At 43.6% G+C, this 15,761-nt stretch overlaps 3 protein-coding genes across 4 annotated transcripts; 1 reads left to right on the top strand and 2 right to left on the bottom strand.

Annotated features, from left to right (window-relative positions):
• Positions 1-585: 585 nt before the first annotated feature.
• On the bottom strand, positions 586-9,833 carry marchf6 (membrane-associated ring finger (C3HC4) 6). Of its 2 annotated transcripts, XM_086102244.1 has the most exons (25): positions 9,445-9,830; positions 8,552-8,651; positions 7,637-7,710; positions 7,383-7,526; positions 7,073-7,145; positions 6,743-6,911; positions 6,435-6,621; positions 6,227-6,288; positions 6,130-6,162; positions 5,742-5,793; positions 5,364-5,422; positions 5,186-5,266; positions 5,033-5,101; positions 4,765-4,839; positions 3,996-4,130; positions 3,684-3,904; positions 3,333-3,470; positions 3,035-3,248; positions 2,685-2,754; positions 2,296-2,477; positions 1,907-2,041; positions 1,705-1,794; positions 1,464-1,596; positions 1,184-1,319; positions 586-1,077 (listed from the first exon to the last, which is right to left on the bottom strand). In XM_086102244.1, exons 1-25 carry the CDS (start codon positions 9,461-9,463, stop codon positions 990-992), a joined length of 2,739 nt encoding a protein of 912 aa, XP_085958370.1. In that variant the 5' UTR covers positions 9,464-9,830; the 3' UTR covers positions 586-989. The 2 variants fall into 2 exon arrangements, 1 of the variants encoding a protein (XP_085958370.1); XR_015099027.1 differs by lacking the exon at positions 586-1,077 and having other exon boundaries at positions 1,306-1,319; positions 1,888-2,041; positions 9,445-9,833.
• Positions 9,834-10,386: 553 nt separating this feature from the next.
• cmbl (carboxymethylenebutenolidase homolog (Pseudomonas)) lies at positions 10,387-12,145 on the top strand. Its single transcript, XM_086102270.1, has 6 exons — positions 10,387-10,484; positions 10,661-10,875; positions 11,053-11,160; positions 11,240-11,382; positions 11,484-11,575; positions 11,666-12,145. The coding sequence occupies exons 2-6, from the start codon at positions 10,661-10,663 to the stop codon at positions 11,843-11,845; spliced, it is 738 nt and encodes a 245-aa protein (XP_085958396.1). The 5' UTR covers positions 10,387-10,484; the 3' UTR covers positions 11,846-12,145.
• Positions 12,146-12,316: 171 nt separating this feature from the next.
• On the bottom strand, positions 12,317-15,761 carry cct5 (chaperonin containing TCP1, subunit 5 (epsilon)). Its single transcript, XM_086102269.1, has 11 exons — positions 15,525-15,761; positions 15,064-15,124; positions 14,786-14,950; positions 14,224-14,422; positions 13,931-14,123; positions 13,690-13,839; positions 13,496-13,615; positions 13,214-13,399; positions 12,997-13,134; positions 12,717-12,897; positions 12,317-12,628 (listed from the first exon to the last, which is right to left on the bottom strand). Exons 1-11 carry the CDS (start codon positions 15,627-15,629, stop codon positions 12,501-12,503), a joined length of 1,626 nt encoding a protein of 541 aa, XP_085958395.1. The 5' UTR covers positions 15,630-15,761; the 3' UTR covers positions 12,317-12,500.

Consider the following 15,761-nt stretch of genomic DNA (forward strand, 5'->3'; position numbering starts at 1 on the left):
ATTTTATGCTCTAAATATTTAATACTATTTGATGAACACATTAAAAAAAACTTTCATTGATGCAACAAATATTGGTGGACTCAGTGATGTAAATGCCTTGTGGATGATGCCTTGGGGGTCATAATTTTGTCCATTCCTGCTCTAATTGTAAGACAGTTTATAATGGTACAACTTGAGATTTCTTATGATGGATTCAGTTGAAATGCACGATTAGCAAAGTTTCCCCTTTTCCCCTTCTGCAGGGGGCACAATCTGATCATACTAAAAATGGCTAAGGCTTCTCTCTGTGTTTTCCTTTTGCCTGCGGGCCCTTGAATATGTCACCAGAACCTATTTTGGCTAAAATGACCTCAGGGAGAAAGAAGGGTCTATAAGGAATGAATCACTCTTGGTACAGAGAAATATAGTTTTTTCTTGACTCTCTACACATAAGGTCGCACCCTCACCACCACCATCCGCTATTGATAATCTTTCTAACAGAAAAATAACCGTTCGAGTTTTGGTCGTTACAAATGAGAATTGTCAGCACATCCTAATGCCAAACCCTTATTAAACTCACATGATCTCTGTCATATGACAACAAGAAATTGCTGGTTTGATTTAATAAATTATACATACACTTTTAAGATGTACAATGGTCATTGCATTTTTCCATGTGTTTTTTTAAGACAAAATCTGCATTCAAAGTATTTACACATGTACAATTATCAGGCAGCACTTTACAAAGCAAGGCGAGAATGACAGACAAAAGGTCAAATCAAAACCCTCCTTCTCAGACTTGTGATTACATTGCTGTCCCATGATTAAAATACATGTTTCCCTTCCCAACTGTGATGGGGATGAAAGGGACATCAGAGGACTGAAGAACATCCATGAAATTCACCAAGAACCAATGGATATTTTAAAAGGATTACAGTCTATTGACTGATCAAATCAAAAGGTGGGAGAGAGGTGTGTCATGTATGCAGGGGTCATGGGTGAAAATCTATTTATTCAATGATAGGGTTGGAGGGGGGGACTGAGCTTGCTCTTCCTGCTTTCCTTTCATAGTTGACAAGCCTTTGGCCAACCAGGTACCTGCACACAAAAACGATTTTATTATATTTAGCATTCAAATGTCAACACTGAAAACAGAGATCACACGTGAAAAGCCCATCATTTGCTACGCTAAAAACATCCTTACTTGTCATTCTTGATGTGCTCATAAAGGCGTTTGAACTGTCGAATTTGGAAGGACAGGATGCCGATAAGTGAGACCACCATCAAGAGGAAGGGGTAGATTCTCCTCTGCATTAGAATCTCCATCTCTGGGGTCACCCCTATGAGAGCAACATATTTGTTGAGCATATGTAGAGCACCACCATATGGGTAACAACAAAAGTGGCTTGAAAAGGAAGTATATGTGCTGAATAAACTCTTTCAAATTAAGCGTGCCAAGGATTTGACAGTGTTCAGACACTCACCAACAGCAGGCACCACCCCAGCCGCAATCACATAGGGCACACACAGGGACAACAGCAGGACAGAGATGACCGGTGCTGCCAGTTTTCGGATAATGAAATGAAGATCAATGTTGCGAATTCCATTGGCGTAGACCTGGGGGGGAAAGCAAAATATACTCAGTCAAAATGCAACGTAATTGCCACAGTGACACACAAAACTAATCATTAAAAAGAGATTCCCCAACTGTAAACACCCTTTTACCTGTTCAATAACAGTCTTCAGCCACCACTGAGGACCCATCAAGGTAATTGCTGCAATGATTTTGGCATGAAGCACTCCAAGAGCCCAATCCTGCAGAAAAACAGGGGGATCAAATTTGCATGATTCACAGGGTACGTGTGATGCCCTGCTCCAAAAGAACAACAAAGTAAAAATGATATACACCTCCTGCAAGGGAGATTACCTGCCAGGGATAGAAGAGGGGTGTTTGATCCAGGGGTACCCTGAGGGGAGCTACAATGACCAGCTCAAACAGCAGACCCAACAACAGCGGGATGACTCCAGCGACCAGCAGAGCAACAACCAGAGTTTTCAGAATCTACACAAGTTTCAAGCCGGATGAGCAAACAAAGGAGTAACAATTATGGTTTTATTAAAATGACGAGCTTGCTTCTTATAAGCACAATAGGTGAAGTATTCCTAAATGCAGGGCTGAGGTTGACTAATACAGTACACCCATATTTTGAGTGCCTGCTGCTGTAGGACCCACATTTTGAGTGTCCGCTACCAGGGAAAAAATTATCACAACACTCAGGTTGGTGCAAATAGAAGATGCGCCTTCCTGACACCCACCATGAACGTCCATTCCTGAACTTTGTGCACAATGACGGTGCGTCCTTGGGGCATCCAAGCCAGCAGCACTGTGACTCCGCGGATGGACAACCAGCATACATACAGGCCGCAAGCTGCTGTGTACAGCTCATGAATTTTGGAGCTTCCGGTCCAGAAGGACATCAGCCATCGTCCGGTGAACACTGGGGACAAAAATGAATTAAATAGATGGATGTGTATATCTGCTCATTATTGCAACTTCAAGGTGGTCATGTGGCCTGGCTGAGGAAGACTGAAAGATAGAGCTGTTTAAACATCACACAAGTCTATAAATAGAAGATTCAATTCTGGTCAGGACGCGGATGAGTGGATGAGAGAAAAAAATATGCTATCTGTACTGTATCTCTCACCTGGTAGTGTCAGACACACAAGACTAGCCACCAGCAGGGTGATGCACATAAATCCTATCAGGAGCATAATCTAGAGGAAGGAGTAACAATGTTTATGTCAGTGTTCAGGACACACGGACAGATCAACTACACCCACTGCAATCAAATAAAAATACTTGACAAGCTTCTCCACTGGGAACCACACCCTTGTGAATTTGAAGGAAAATTATGCGAGAGTTTTCTTCCTCCCGGCAAAACTTGAGTTGAGGTTCAATTTGACACATGTTCCTTGTTGTCTTAATTATAGGGGAACTGCTATGGAGCAGCACACACACAAAAAAAAAAACCCTGCAGAAATGGGATCAACTCACTCTGAATGGAAAGCGAAGAGGTCTGTGGTATGGCTGGAAGCCCACTGGCCCGCCCTGCTGCAAGATGGCCTGGTGGGCCGCATGCAAGCCCTCGCCAACCGCCGGTGGGGGATTGTTATTATTATGGTGTCCCGGGGGAGGGTTGTTATTGTTGTTCACGGGTTGGTTAGCATCAATGTCCTCCTGCTCTCCAAGGAGGTACGAGTGGAGATCTCTGTGAAGGCACAGATAAACAAATCACAGTTGAAATGAAAAGGTGCTGAAAGCACCGGAGCGTGACATTGGCTTTGGGACTTACAATAAATATCCGGCACTGACTGTCCAGGCCCGAACTAAGCCTTTGAGCCACTGGCGAGTATGCCCTTGCTCCAATAAAGCTGGCAGCACAACCTGAAGTAATAATAGCTCCAAAGACAGCTCGCTGACTGGGGCATCGCTGAGGGAAAAAGGTTCAGAAAAAGCCATTTCAACAACGTATGGAGGGGGATGTAAAAAACAAAACAACAACAACAAACAATGGTTGCAATTCAACTTCTTAATTTTGTTTCAAATAAAAAGAGAAGAACAAATTCTCCCCTCTGGCATAAGTAAAAAGATCTATTTTGTCCAAACGAAAAGCACCGCAACAATGTTGTAGTCTGCTGGTTACCTGTAGAGCATGACGTTGTATGGCAGGAAAGTGGGCATCAGTAGTTTAATCAACCTAATTGGCAGCCACAGCATTAACAACACAATGGAACCAAACACCACCACCGACAAAATGAAGCGCCGCAGGTGTCGGTAGATGGGAAGATGAATCATCTCCTGCACTGGGTTAAAATCGGGGTCGTTGAGGTTTCTCAGAAACCACAGCACTCCAGGCCTCAGCACCTGACACATGAATCAATAGGTGGGGAGGAAGAAAAGTTAACAAATGCTATTTTTCACCCGGCCAAGAATAACCTGCTGCAAACGGGCTTACTTCTCTTAAAAGCAGAATAAAAGAAGCAAAGTAAAAGACGTAGACCATCCCAACGAGCCAGTGCAGGAACATGGTGGTGCCGGGCGCTGATTTGAAACTCATCTCTCGATCTTTCAAAGAGGCATCAAACATTTCCTGCACATTCAAGGTTGATAGAAGGCAAACAATGATTCAAAGTTTGTGTTTCAACAATTCCCATGCCGTGACAGCTCATTAAGTGCGCAGTGGCAAATCATCCAGTTTCTCTTAGTTGTGAATGTAGTGTTTGTTCATCTCTGGGAAGAATGTCTATTTTGGACCTTGTACATTTAATCCAACTGTACGGAGCTGTTTTGAATTGCAAGGGCGAGAAGCCGTGTTCTATTTCTGACAAATTGATGAAGACAAAGGCATCTTCTTCCGCATGTGCACCCACACGAGGGATCAGACATCTATTTTATCCCTTGTTTACTCCAGGACAGCATTTAAAAGCGGGACACGTCTGGGTTTGAGTTTTTGATGGACCATTTTTATGGCGAGCTCGCAGAAATATAAGGCAAATGACAAAGTGTGTTGGCCATTAAATTATCCAATCAGCAATCCCAAGAATAACAAGTGGTGGCTGTGCCTCTATTCAACAGTTCCTTCCAGGCTACAGACAACCAAAAAAACTCAGAAAAAAAAGAAACCAGACCTGGGCCTTCATTCAACCCACTTCAAATTGTCGTCGTAGGATGGCACGGTGCGGTTAAACAAAATGACAAATGAGCCGTACAAGAGAGATTCTTACCAGAGAGCAGATGTCAAGCCACCATCCACAGATCAGTGGGAAAACACCGATCTCCACAACAACCAGCAGGGAGACCTACAACCAATGAATAATGTTGATTGGAACAAGAATAAATCTCATCATGGTGCAAAGAAAGAAAGAAAGAAAGAAAATACTAGTTTCATGTGGTCATTTGTACTTTCTGTGTCACATCAAGAGGTATACAGTATTCAGACCGTGTATGTCTCCACAAGTGAAATAAAGCAAATGCATACGGTATGCAGGTTACCTTGACAACAATGTAACAGACTCCGAGGAGACGTCGGGAGCGCTGAAACCGGACCAGAGCGGCCAATCCCTACGACATCCTCGTTAAGGTTCAACACCAGAAACCCATGAAGGCATCTTGAATAGGCATGGAGCATGTGCCATGTAAGGATACGTGACACAGTATAAGTGTCATGGCCAGCAGGATGTAGCCAACGATGGTTGTAATTAAACCTTCGAAATGGGAAGCTTGAACCTAAAACAGAATACCAAGAGGAGTCCAAATCTTAAGTGCACCATTCATAATGCAAGGTGAAATTTTTCCAAGTTAGGTTGTGAAAACAATGTCTTACATATTCCTCAAAGCCAAGCCCCACAACAGAGAAATGTCCAATGTGGTAGGGACAAAATGCTGTCGGAGGAGAGAAATGCTGATATTAAAGATAACATCAACTTCCCCATTACACCCGACAAAAGTTGAATTTCAAATTCATTGTCTTGGTGTGAGAAATTCATATTGGTCAAACTCCCACATTTTTAAGTCCACGCAAAAAATAAAACGTGAGCTTGTTGACATGGCACGGTGGACATTTTGACTTATGTTCACATTTAATTAGCATCCTCACCCAGCAACATGATTACGTGATCTAGTTTAATGATGACGGAGTGATTCCGATGAGAGGACTTGGAAGGCTCGTTCTAATACCGGCAATATTGACTAGTGTACTTACCAAAGACCAAAATGAAGAGTGTGTTGAGAGACACCACCCAAAATACATGCTCCTGCAAGACAAACAGCAGCCATGAAGTAGGATTCAGAATGCAAAACTAATTCTCATTCGGGCATGATTTCACAACCTTTATTGGGTCAATGTACAGATTTTACATGAGGGGAAAAAATGGCAGCACTCCAACCCACCAAAATGCCACATATACCGAAATAGTGATGTTTGGTGGGAGGGGGAGTGCATTTCATTTTTCTGCTAGTCACTATTATGTCCACTACTTGCAGTCCCATTAATCTTTTTCAAACTAAAAAGGTGCGACAACATCATTTGTCACAGCGCATCTGATGATCTCTCACACAGCACAGTAGTTGGGAATATTGACAAAACTTACCAGAAAAACCAGTGATCCATCCAAGCCAAGCATCTGAAAAATGAATCAAATTTAAGTGCTTCATGTACTTTAGTGTAATGTAATTTAATGCACTTACTCTTTCCCAGGTGAGTTCCTCGGCTGCTCGGTCCCACTCCAAAGCATTCCAGTTCATGTCATCTGCAGGATATATTTCCATGTTGAATCTAATAAGAGTGGCTAGGCAGCAATCTGTTCCACTTTTTCTTTAGATCGCTCCCACATTGGTCAGGGAACATGCATTGATATCAAATCAAACGGTTCAGGAAATAAACGTGCTCTCTGACCTTGCGCTCCGTTGTTCGGGTCGGCATCTTCAGCAGCCACTCCCTCCTCTTCCTCCAGCTCGGGGTCATCGCCCTGCTCTGGTGGATCGGGGGGCTCTGGCTCTGCATCATTCTGGGCTGCTGGCTCTGCAGGGGCCAGTTGGTCAGCAGGGGCTTCGTCTGCTGCTCCCGGGCCCGCTGCTTGTGCCTGAAGGAACATCGCGGCAGCTTTTACAAGTATACTGTAGTGTGTTGCCAAGGGTCCATGAGGCACATCAGCTTTAAAAGTCAAGCTCGAAGTTGCTCAAATCAAGAGTGAAGAAAGGCACCTCATTGGCCTGTCCAGCCGCATTGGCTGGCGGAGGCTGGTGCTGCTCCAACCACTGTGGAGCGCCCCCGTGGACTATCTGCTCTCTGAGCCACACCAGGCTAATAAATGCGCACAGGGTGCAGGTAACCACAAAGCACCCCTGCAGACAGTCAGCCAGCAGGTTCTCTCTGCGGGAACGAAAAAAAAAAAACGAAAAGAGAAACAATGACACAATAGCAAGTTAAGTTTTTTCATTGAAAAACAAGAAAACAAGGTGCCATATTTGTATTTGCTGCGAGCGCAAGTGTGTATGCCGTTTCGTAATGCTGTTCTCAGGAGCATCACTCACGTGGAGAGCATGTCCAATGGCAGTGTCAGAAGGGAGCTCACAGAGCCAGTAAAAAGACACTTGTAGATGCGACCTGAAACAAGTGGGAAAAGATAATTACCTATCAGTTTGCAGACACAACAGAGGAAGAAAGCTCACAACATGACAAATGAAAAGATCTTCCCATCTTGGTTTATCGAGGGGGACTTCAAATTTCTTGCGCACTGTGTCTTCGTTTTTATGATAAAGGGGAACATCTCTGACTCTAGTTGAACCCTGAACACAAGGTAAGTACTAGATGGAATATGCACGTTCTACATTGAATACTCACAAGCGGTGAGGGGAACCACGCCAAGCCAAGCAAAAGCCACCAGTGTGTAATGGAACCAGTAGCGGATGGCCGTGCCCACGCTTGTCAGCAGGCCGGCACAAATGTCCTGAATGGGCAGACGTGACGGCATGTCGGGGGAGTAGACTGCAAAAGGTACACATTTGCACATATAAACGTTAGGAAATCTATTCATGGTTCATACACATCGGTGAATGAAATTCAAACACCTGCCAAAGTCTACTGCATCCACTTACTTGGTGTGAATGCAAATCTGTGCTTGCACAATTCACAATATTCCTTCCTGCTGTGTTTCAGCCACTGGACCAAACTGTACAGTAAAAAAATTGGGAGGTGAAATTCAAAATTCAGGCATGGAATATTTGTTCAGTCACAAGGTATAGAAATAAAAGGGTTCACGACCAGTATCCAAACACAGATCTCATGTTACGTTATTATATATATTTTTTGCATTGTCATTTTTTACAGGTACAAAATTTGAATTTCCGGTAAATGAGTGCCTTTTGAGAACTCGGGGATTGAACCTACATAAACAAGAATGAAATACGACTTGGAGGGATGGTTTTATTTGCATTTTTTTTAATTAGCAAAACTTTGAAAATATATTGTCCTGCTTTTACCGGTAGTTGATCAACAACTGCCTAGAAACATCCATGCTCTTTTCCTCTACACAGAGGATAACCGCATGCCCCACCGCCCTCCCCAGCCCCTTTTACCGGCAATGAACAATGCAAATGCAACACATGTAAAAATCGTGTTCAGCCCTTTTCCTTTGAGGGATCCCGTAGATTGGTCTGACATAACAACATTCAAAGTCCCTTACTAAAAACGGAAAATCCTGCTGGAGTTTACCCTCTACAGTTATGTAGTAATTTAACCATAAACCCGATCTGATCATTACCTAATGGCTTAAACACCCAGGGGAAACACAAATCCTACACTAAAAATAGCTCACATGTGATATTATCTAAATCAGTTACTCTCAGTCCCCCCCAACGTCACTCAAGTGGCGGTGTAATAATGACGGCATTTTGATGATGAACTTCAAAATTGTTGTTTTTGTTTTTCAATGTATGTATGTCTGTCCTTAATCAGATCTATTTTTCATTGATTTGGCACATTCTTATTTAGTATTGATCGTTTTTACTTACCATTCTTGGTGAATGAACTTAATGCTGCCGGTGCAAACACAAGGGTGATACAGGGGTTTGTCCGGGGTCCCCTCTGAGCGGCAGACACGACAAATATCCGCTGATGGTGTACACACACACACACGCGCGCGCACACGCACAACCAAACCAAGTTTGTTACTTTCAATATTAGAGCCAAAAAGTATTAACACGGGGGGGTTGAATCAAACAGACAATCCTACACTTTTAATCAATATCCTAGAAGTAGCTCTATGTTTCAAAATGTGATCCTTGCACTACGCTCCACGGATTGGGTTATTTATTAATACAGACCACATTATACGGTATTATGGAGTTAGAAATATACCCACTCTCCGCATCATTCATTAGGTAAAAATGCACAATATACTCTGAAAGGAAATCCAGTGTACCGCAATTTCTGTCGTAAGAATGATCACCCTCCTTTGATTGAGGGTAACATTCTTTTACTATGTCTCAGTGTGATGCACTAGTAAGAACTGCAAAATATATTGTTGAAATAATGCCTGGTCATCAGTGCGTCAATGGGTGTATCTTTTTATATTGTAATTGCATAATTTCGACGGTGGACAGAATGAGGTGACCACTGACTGTGTTTATGCATTGCTGATGACATCACTAAGTTCTGCTCGGCGCTGGTTTTTCGTAGTATGTTCTTCTTGATTAAAGTCCATCTGATACATGCTATCGTTTAGTAGCATTTAGTCTACATCCTCAGTTGGCTCTACATTACAATATTATGTGGTTAAGATCGAAGGTTAGCCAGTTAAGCACTAGCAGGCCAGCTCGGCTTGATGTGGTTCTCGATGATGCGCTTACGATCAGTCTGACCTAATGCTGAGTAACGCAAACAAAGACGAAACACCACAGTTTACCTTCTTCGGTCGTGTCCATGTTGTTCACAAATCAACGGTGGCTGTTTCTTCCAGGTGTTGCTCGTTCAGCGAACCCATCAACGACTAACGAAATAGCTTAGCTGGCCAAGTTCCGCTAGCGAGACGAGTACAACGTTAACCTTATGGGTCAGAATGCATTGGCAATCAGAAAATGGTTTCCCAACGCAAACTCCCGCTGTTTGCTTCTTTGCCGTGTCCAATTTTAGCATCCAAAATAAGTTCGACGTTGCTAATTTCACGTTGTTGTTTTTTCAGTCAACACGAGAAATACCGCATTCCCTTAAGGTTGCACTGACAGTTGTTAAAAGGCAAAAGACTTGACAAATGGCTAGCTGAAGCCTAACGCATGCGCCATGGGTTAGAGACAACGTCACAACAGTTTTTCGCCCAACGTCTTCTTCTTTAAAACATACAGTCACTTGAAAGCGAACTCTACGCCTTTATACTGCCGTCTAGTGTGTCGGGGAGTAAATCTATAACGTGCGCGTTACTCTTTGATTCAAACCCCCTGTTACCTATTTATTTTGTAGCCTGTAGTGAGAATACCTGTACAATTCCGACTTCATACATCAGCAGTGCTCTAATTTAAAATTCAAAAATGTTCCAAAAATATTTGGTGGTAATGAAATACGGCACCTCGAAAATGCATGGTATATTTCGAATGAAAAAGAGCATTTTAGGTTCGAATCTCAGTTATCCTTTTCAGGAGTGGAGAAACAGTAGTCACAGATCAATGCCATACGTTTGTATAGGAACGATTTTTAGTCTAAATTTCTGAGGTAATGACATCACCATATGACTTCATCGTATATTTGGCATTTGTAAACTTCGGCCAGACTTGAATTACATGACTGTACTACATACTATTTGATCGGAGTGTTCATCGTCTTGGCTTGAGACAAGTAAGCTTTTATTTTGAAAGTTTTGACAACAATAACTGTCAAATCCGGATCAAAAAACTCTTCCTTCCCAGCTGCTAGACTCTCATTTTCTTCACTTTCAAGTTGGACAACTTCACCGTACGTTTGAAACACATGTTTGCTGTTGTACTCGTGATATTTGCACTGACGTTTAATGTACATGCAGCTTGTTTCGTTCTGCTGTTTTTGAAACACGGTGGCTATTGCACCGTTAGACTGCTCATTGGCCACTGTCCGTCTGACCTGCGCGCTCGCGCGTGTGTGCGTGCACACAGATGGCGAACGAAGCGAAGCCGTGTCCCTGCGATATTGGGGATCGAATGGAGTATGGAGGTCTTGGCCAGGAGGTCCAGATCGAGCACTTTAAAGCATATGTCGTGAAGCCACCGGCAACATCAGACAAGGCCATCATTGTCATCCAAGACATATTTGGATGGCAGCTTCCAAACACCAGATACATGGCTGATATGCTTGCTGCCAATGGATACTTGTGTGTTCGATGCATGTTTATTAACTAACTGAATATATAATAATACAAAGACTTATTTAACTGGGAGGAGGTTATGGTCACATGTTAGAACATTTTGAAATGAAAGTTGAATGTTGGATAACAATGTTCTCCACCCGTAGTGTGAAAGTTTGGTCTGTCATATATTTTGCTCTGCAGGGCTGTTTGTCCTGACTTCTTCCTCGGAAAGGAGCCATGGAGCCCATCACATGACTGGTCCACATTTACGGAATGGCGCAAAGATAAAAAGCCGACCAACATCAACAAGTAACAACTACACTCTGCAGAAGATTTTGAGTTGCATATCTGGCTGGAGACCTTAACCCACTTTCCATTTGCCTTCCAGAGAGGTGAACCTTCTGCTGCGTTTCTTGAAGGAACAATGTGGCGCCAAACACATTGGAGTAGTTGGCTTCTGTTGGGGAGGAATCGCCACACATTATTTGGTCCTGCACAACCCGGAGGTGAAAGCTGGAGTGTCATTTTACGGTATGTCCCATGCGCAACAATAACTTTGATACTAATACTTGAGTACAAACATGCTGTCAAACTTTAGCGCCAAGGGTTGCAATGTAGCTAATATCACATAGGCATCATAGGAGAAGGAGAGGACAGGTATGATCTGAAGAGCCCGACCCTTTTTATCTTTGGGGATAAAGACCATTTAATACCCCCGGATCAAGTAAGAATTGATTTTCATGAGGATAACAATTATCCTCCTAGCATCATCTTCCACATTGCGGCACAACGACTGGCAACTTGTGCTCTTCAGGTGAGCGGTCTTGAAGCAAAGCTGAAGGAGAAATGCACCGTGGATTACCAGGTCAAGATCTTTCCAGGGCAGAATCACGGGTTTGCCCATCGAAAGAGAGAGGACATCAGCCCAGCAGATAAGCCGAGAATTCAGGAGGCCAGAACTGATATGATTAACTGGCTGAACAAGTACATTTAAATCACTGCAAAGTGGAAAGTCAAGTATGTGCCTTTGTGGTGAAACCTTGATGAGACGTGTATGCCAGCATAGCCACAAAAATGCAAAATGTTTTCTTTGAGAAACATTTCTCAACAGTGGGGTTAAAAAAATTGATGAAAACGGTGAATGGAACCAACCACACACCTTTTTTAAACCAATCAAAAGTCTTAAAAATGTACTGTATACCATCTCAATTTTATACAGAGTGAATGAACAGTCCGAATTGAGTTAAGATGTCGGTGAAGACTAAAAGTCAATTAAAAAAAGTGTTAACATTGACGGGGTTTCTTCATTCTGGTCAGTTGTCCAAAAGTGTTGCGGTTTGAATGTGGACAACAGGGAAAAAAATACTCATGTTCATTTGAATTAATTTTGAGAAAGCATGAGAGCGTGGGTGAGAGACTGCATATGCAACAGATTGCATGCAAAATGCTGTCATGGAAAAAAAAATTCTCCAGACCAACATTTTAATGGCAACTTTGATACGAGAACAGGAAATTGTATCAATTGATAAATAGCAGTCAGCAGTGCGGTTTGGATGCAGTGCTGGGGAAGTGCCACCAATCTCGAGAACCGGCAGGTTGCAACATTCTAGAGCACAGTTGAGCCTTCAGATGTTCTGGGGGCGGGGGCTTCAGTCTTCGCACTCTCCTGGGCTTCGGATGTCATCGATCTTGAGGATCATCTTGACGACTTGAGTGGCCAGCAAGATCTGCTGCTTTTTGCCAATGAGGGTCTCGATCACATGCTGCTGCTTCATGTCTGCATTGAAAAAACAAAGACCTTCAGCAACAACTGTATGAAGAGGAGATGTTTTGGAATGAAGGCAAAAGCCCATTTGGTTACTCACCGTTGGTGTTGTTATGCAGACAGTCGATGCCCAGGTATGGGTTGTTGTCTCTGACCTGTTTGGCTCTGACCGCCGTCATGGTCTGAATGGGGTTAAACCCACTGTTCTCAGCCAGTGCCATTGGGATTACCTCCAAAGCATCTGCAAATGACCTCATGGCATACTGCTCCAATGATGGGCACTTGGGGGGGGGGAGGGGAAAATAAAATTAGGAATGAGCAACGTAAAGATTAAAAGTTACTGCCACAGGGGGCCTTTAGGAAATGTGACGGGCAGTTACCTTGTCAGCAGCCTGGTTGACGGCCAGAGCACAAGCAATCTCGGAAGCTCCTCCTCCATAGACAACACGGTTGTCTTTGACCAGGTTACGAATTACACAAAGAGCATCATGGAGCGCACGCTTGGCCTCTTCAATAATCTAATCAGTAGGAGGAGACGATTAACCTAAATGTCACATTTAACTTGCAAGTCATCACCCTGAATTTTCAGCGATTTACCATTTTATTGCCACCACGGATGAAAATGGTCGCAGCCCTGGTGTTCTTGCAGTCCTGGATCACAAGCATGTGATCCTTTGTGGTGCCAAAGGAAATCTCCTTCACCAGGCCAGCAGTGCCAAGCTTCTCTGGAGTCAGCTCACAAAACCTCGGCACGATGCGGCCCCCGGTCGCGATGGCAATCAACTACGCCAGGAAAATTAACAAACAGCGAACAAGACCACCCACAACATTCAGAACAACGTCCAGTTTTCTTGACTGCCTTTACAGTGCGTCTCTAACCTCAATCTCTGGCCCTCCGACCCAGCGGACAGCAGGTAACTTGCTCTGTAGCAGAAGATGGTTGGCTTCATCATCAAAGCCCCACTGGCAGATGGCCAAGTTAGCACCGTTGCTTTTGACCTACAACAAATGAGGTTTTTCCATTTCTGCTTCAACTTTGTCAATACCAACAGATGTCCTGTCGGGCGACAAACCTGCTGGATCATCTCTTCAAACTTCTCCTTTTCATACTTCTGGAGAGCTTTGTAGTCCTCAACAGAGGAAACATCCAACTTATGCTTGGTCTTGGGCTTAGGGGGCTCAAACGGGCAGGTAAGGATTGCAATTTTAACATCTTTCAGGACCTGAATGGAGACAAAGTGAAGTCGGAATTAGCTACATGGTTGTGCAACCGTTAGACTGCCAGTCAAATTATACACACTGCGACATTTGTACCTTTGGCATTTGAGGGTGACTGAACTCTTTGTCGACAATGACACCCTTGATGAGCTGTGTGTCCTCCAACTTGCCTCCTACCTTACCCTCCATCTTGATGAGCTCAAAGTCAACATCTTTTCTCTCCATGTCAGCCACGGTGAGAATAGCATTGACTGCGATCTCTGCCATCTGCCTGTGGCACCGGTTGATGCTGAATTATGGGGAGGAATAAAAAAAGCTTAGCAGACCAGCACCCCGGAAAGCATCAATTCATAAAGCATAAACATAACCGAGTTGCGTAGGAGACTCACACTTTAGATCCCAGTGTTGTCATGGCGGTCTGAATGAGAGGTTCGGTGTTATTGGGATCACACGGAAAGGTTTCTGCGATTTTGTCGAGCTGCTCAATCGCAACACATGCGGCCTGATCGTAACCGTCAGAGACCCTGATGGGGTGGATTCCGCGGTCCAGGAGCTGCTCAGCTTGTTCAAGCAGAGCCCCAGCCAGTACTGGTAAGACAAGAAATTAATGAGTGGAACAGACTACAAAATCATGATGATGTCATTAGGATATTTACTTTGTAGATTTCTTCATGAATCTTTTAAAAATGGAACAAGACGATTGTATTCATTCATGACAGCCACAATAAATTTTTGTGTTTTAAAAAGACGTGAACTGTACATTTAAATGCATTGCAAAGTGAACAATGGTCAATATAGAGTGCCCAATAATCCTACCATGCATTTTTTTGACATGTGGGAGGAAACCGTAGTACCCTATTGTGAGGCGGACGTGTTAACCAGTCACCCACCATGCAGCCCATTAAGATTTCATTTATAGCAAAAGGAGGATCTCATTTTGCTTTCACATACCAACAACTCCAGTGGTTCCATCACCAATCTCATCATCTTGGGACTTGGACAACTCCACCATAAGTTTTGCAATCTGATGGTCAACATCCATCATGCTGAGAATAGTGGCTCCATCATTGGTGACAGTCACTTCTCCATCTTGGTCAACCATCATCTTGTCCAATCCTGGTCACGAAAATCAATAATTATATTTGATAGGGGGATTCAAATAAGCTGTGTCCCCAAAAATCAGTCGTTACTATTACATTTTCTTTGTGACTTGAAACAATAATACACACCATTCGGTCCCAATGATGTCCTCAGCGTTGACGCAACTGCCTTGGCTGCCATAATATGAGACTGCAAACACAACAATGAGCAGGTTAACGGTTTATTTAAATTCAGTATACTTGGCAAAGTCTATAAGCCAATTTAGATGCAATTCGGAAATCATTGTCATCAATGTAGACAGAGGCCACAACCCTATCCAGCAACACCCACCAACCGACCGCCCCGAGTAAGCACATGGGCCTTATGTTAGCATGGTGGCCAGAAAGCAGACCTGTTAGCCTTTTACAAATGTGATCACGTTGCCGCTATCGCATTAATCTTACATAGGCTGTTTAAAACCTTAACATTAGTGCATTTCAACGATGGCCGCAGTATGTCAGGTCGATCTGGTGATCATAAAACTGCTAGCAAATCGGTGATATGCGAGTCAACGTGCCAGACCAAGCCCCGCTAGCTAGCCCCATTGTACCTTCAGTGCGTCAATGCCCGTTAGCCTTGTCTTCGTATCCTGGTCTTTAATGATGATGAATGGCCTCCCATATTCATCGAAGGCAAGCGTGCCCAACGTTGACATGTTGACGTAGAAATTGGGGTACCAATTTGACTTTTCCCGGATAAAATGATGAGTTTGAGAGAAGAAAATCTGGAGTGTTGGGGAGGTCCAAGCCGCACGGATCTGCCGGCGACTTCTGGAAGACTCCACGAG

The sequence above is a fragment of the Hippocampus guttulatus genome, chromosome 21, assembly GCF_054856545.1.
Source record: "Hippocampus guttulatus isolate MCC_2025c chromosome 21, RoL_Hgut_1.0, whole genome shotgun sequence".
NCBI classification, from domain to species: Eukaryota; Metazoa; Chordata; class Actinopteri; order Syngnathiformes; family Syngnathidae; genus Hippocampus; species Hippocampus guttulatus.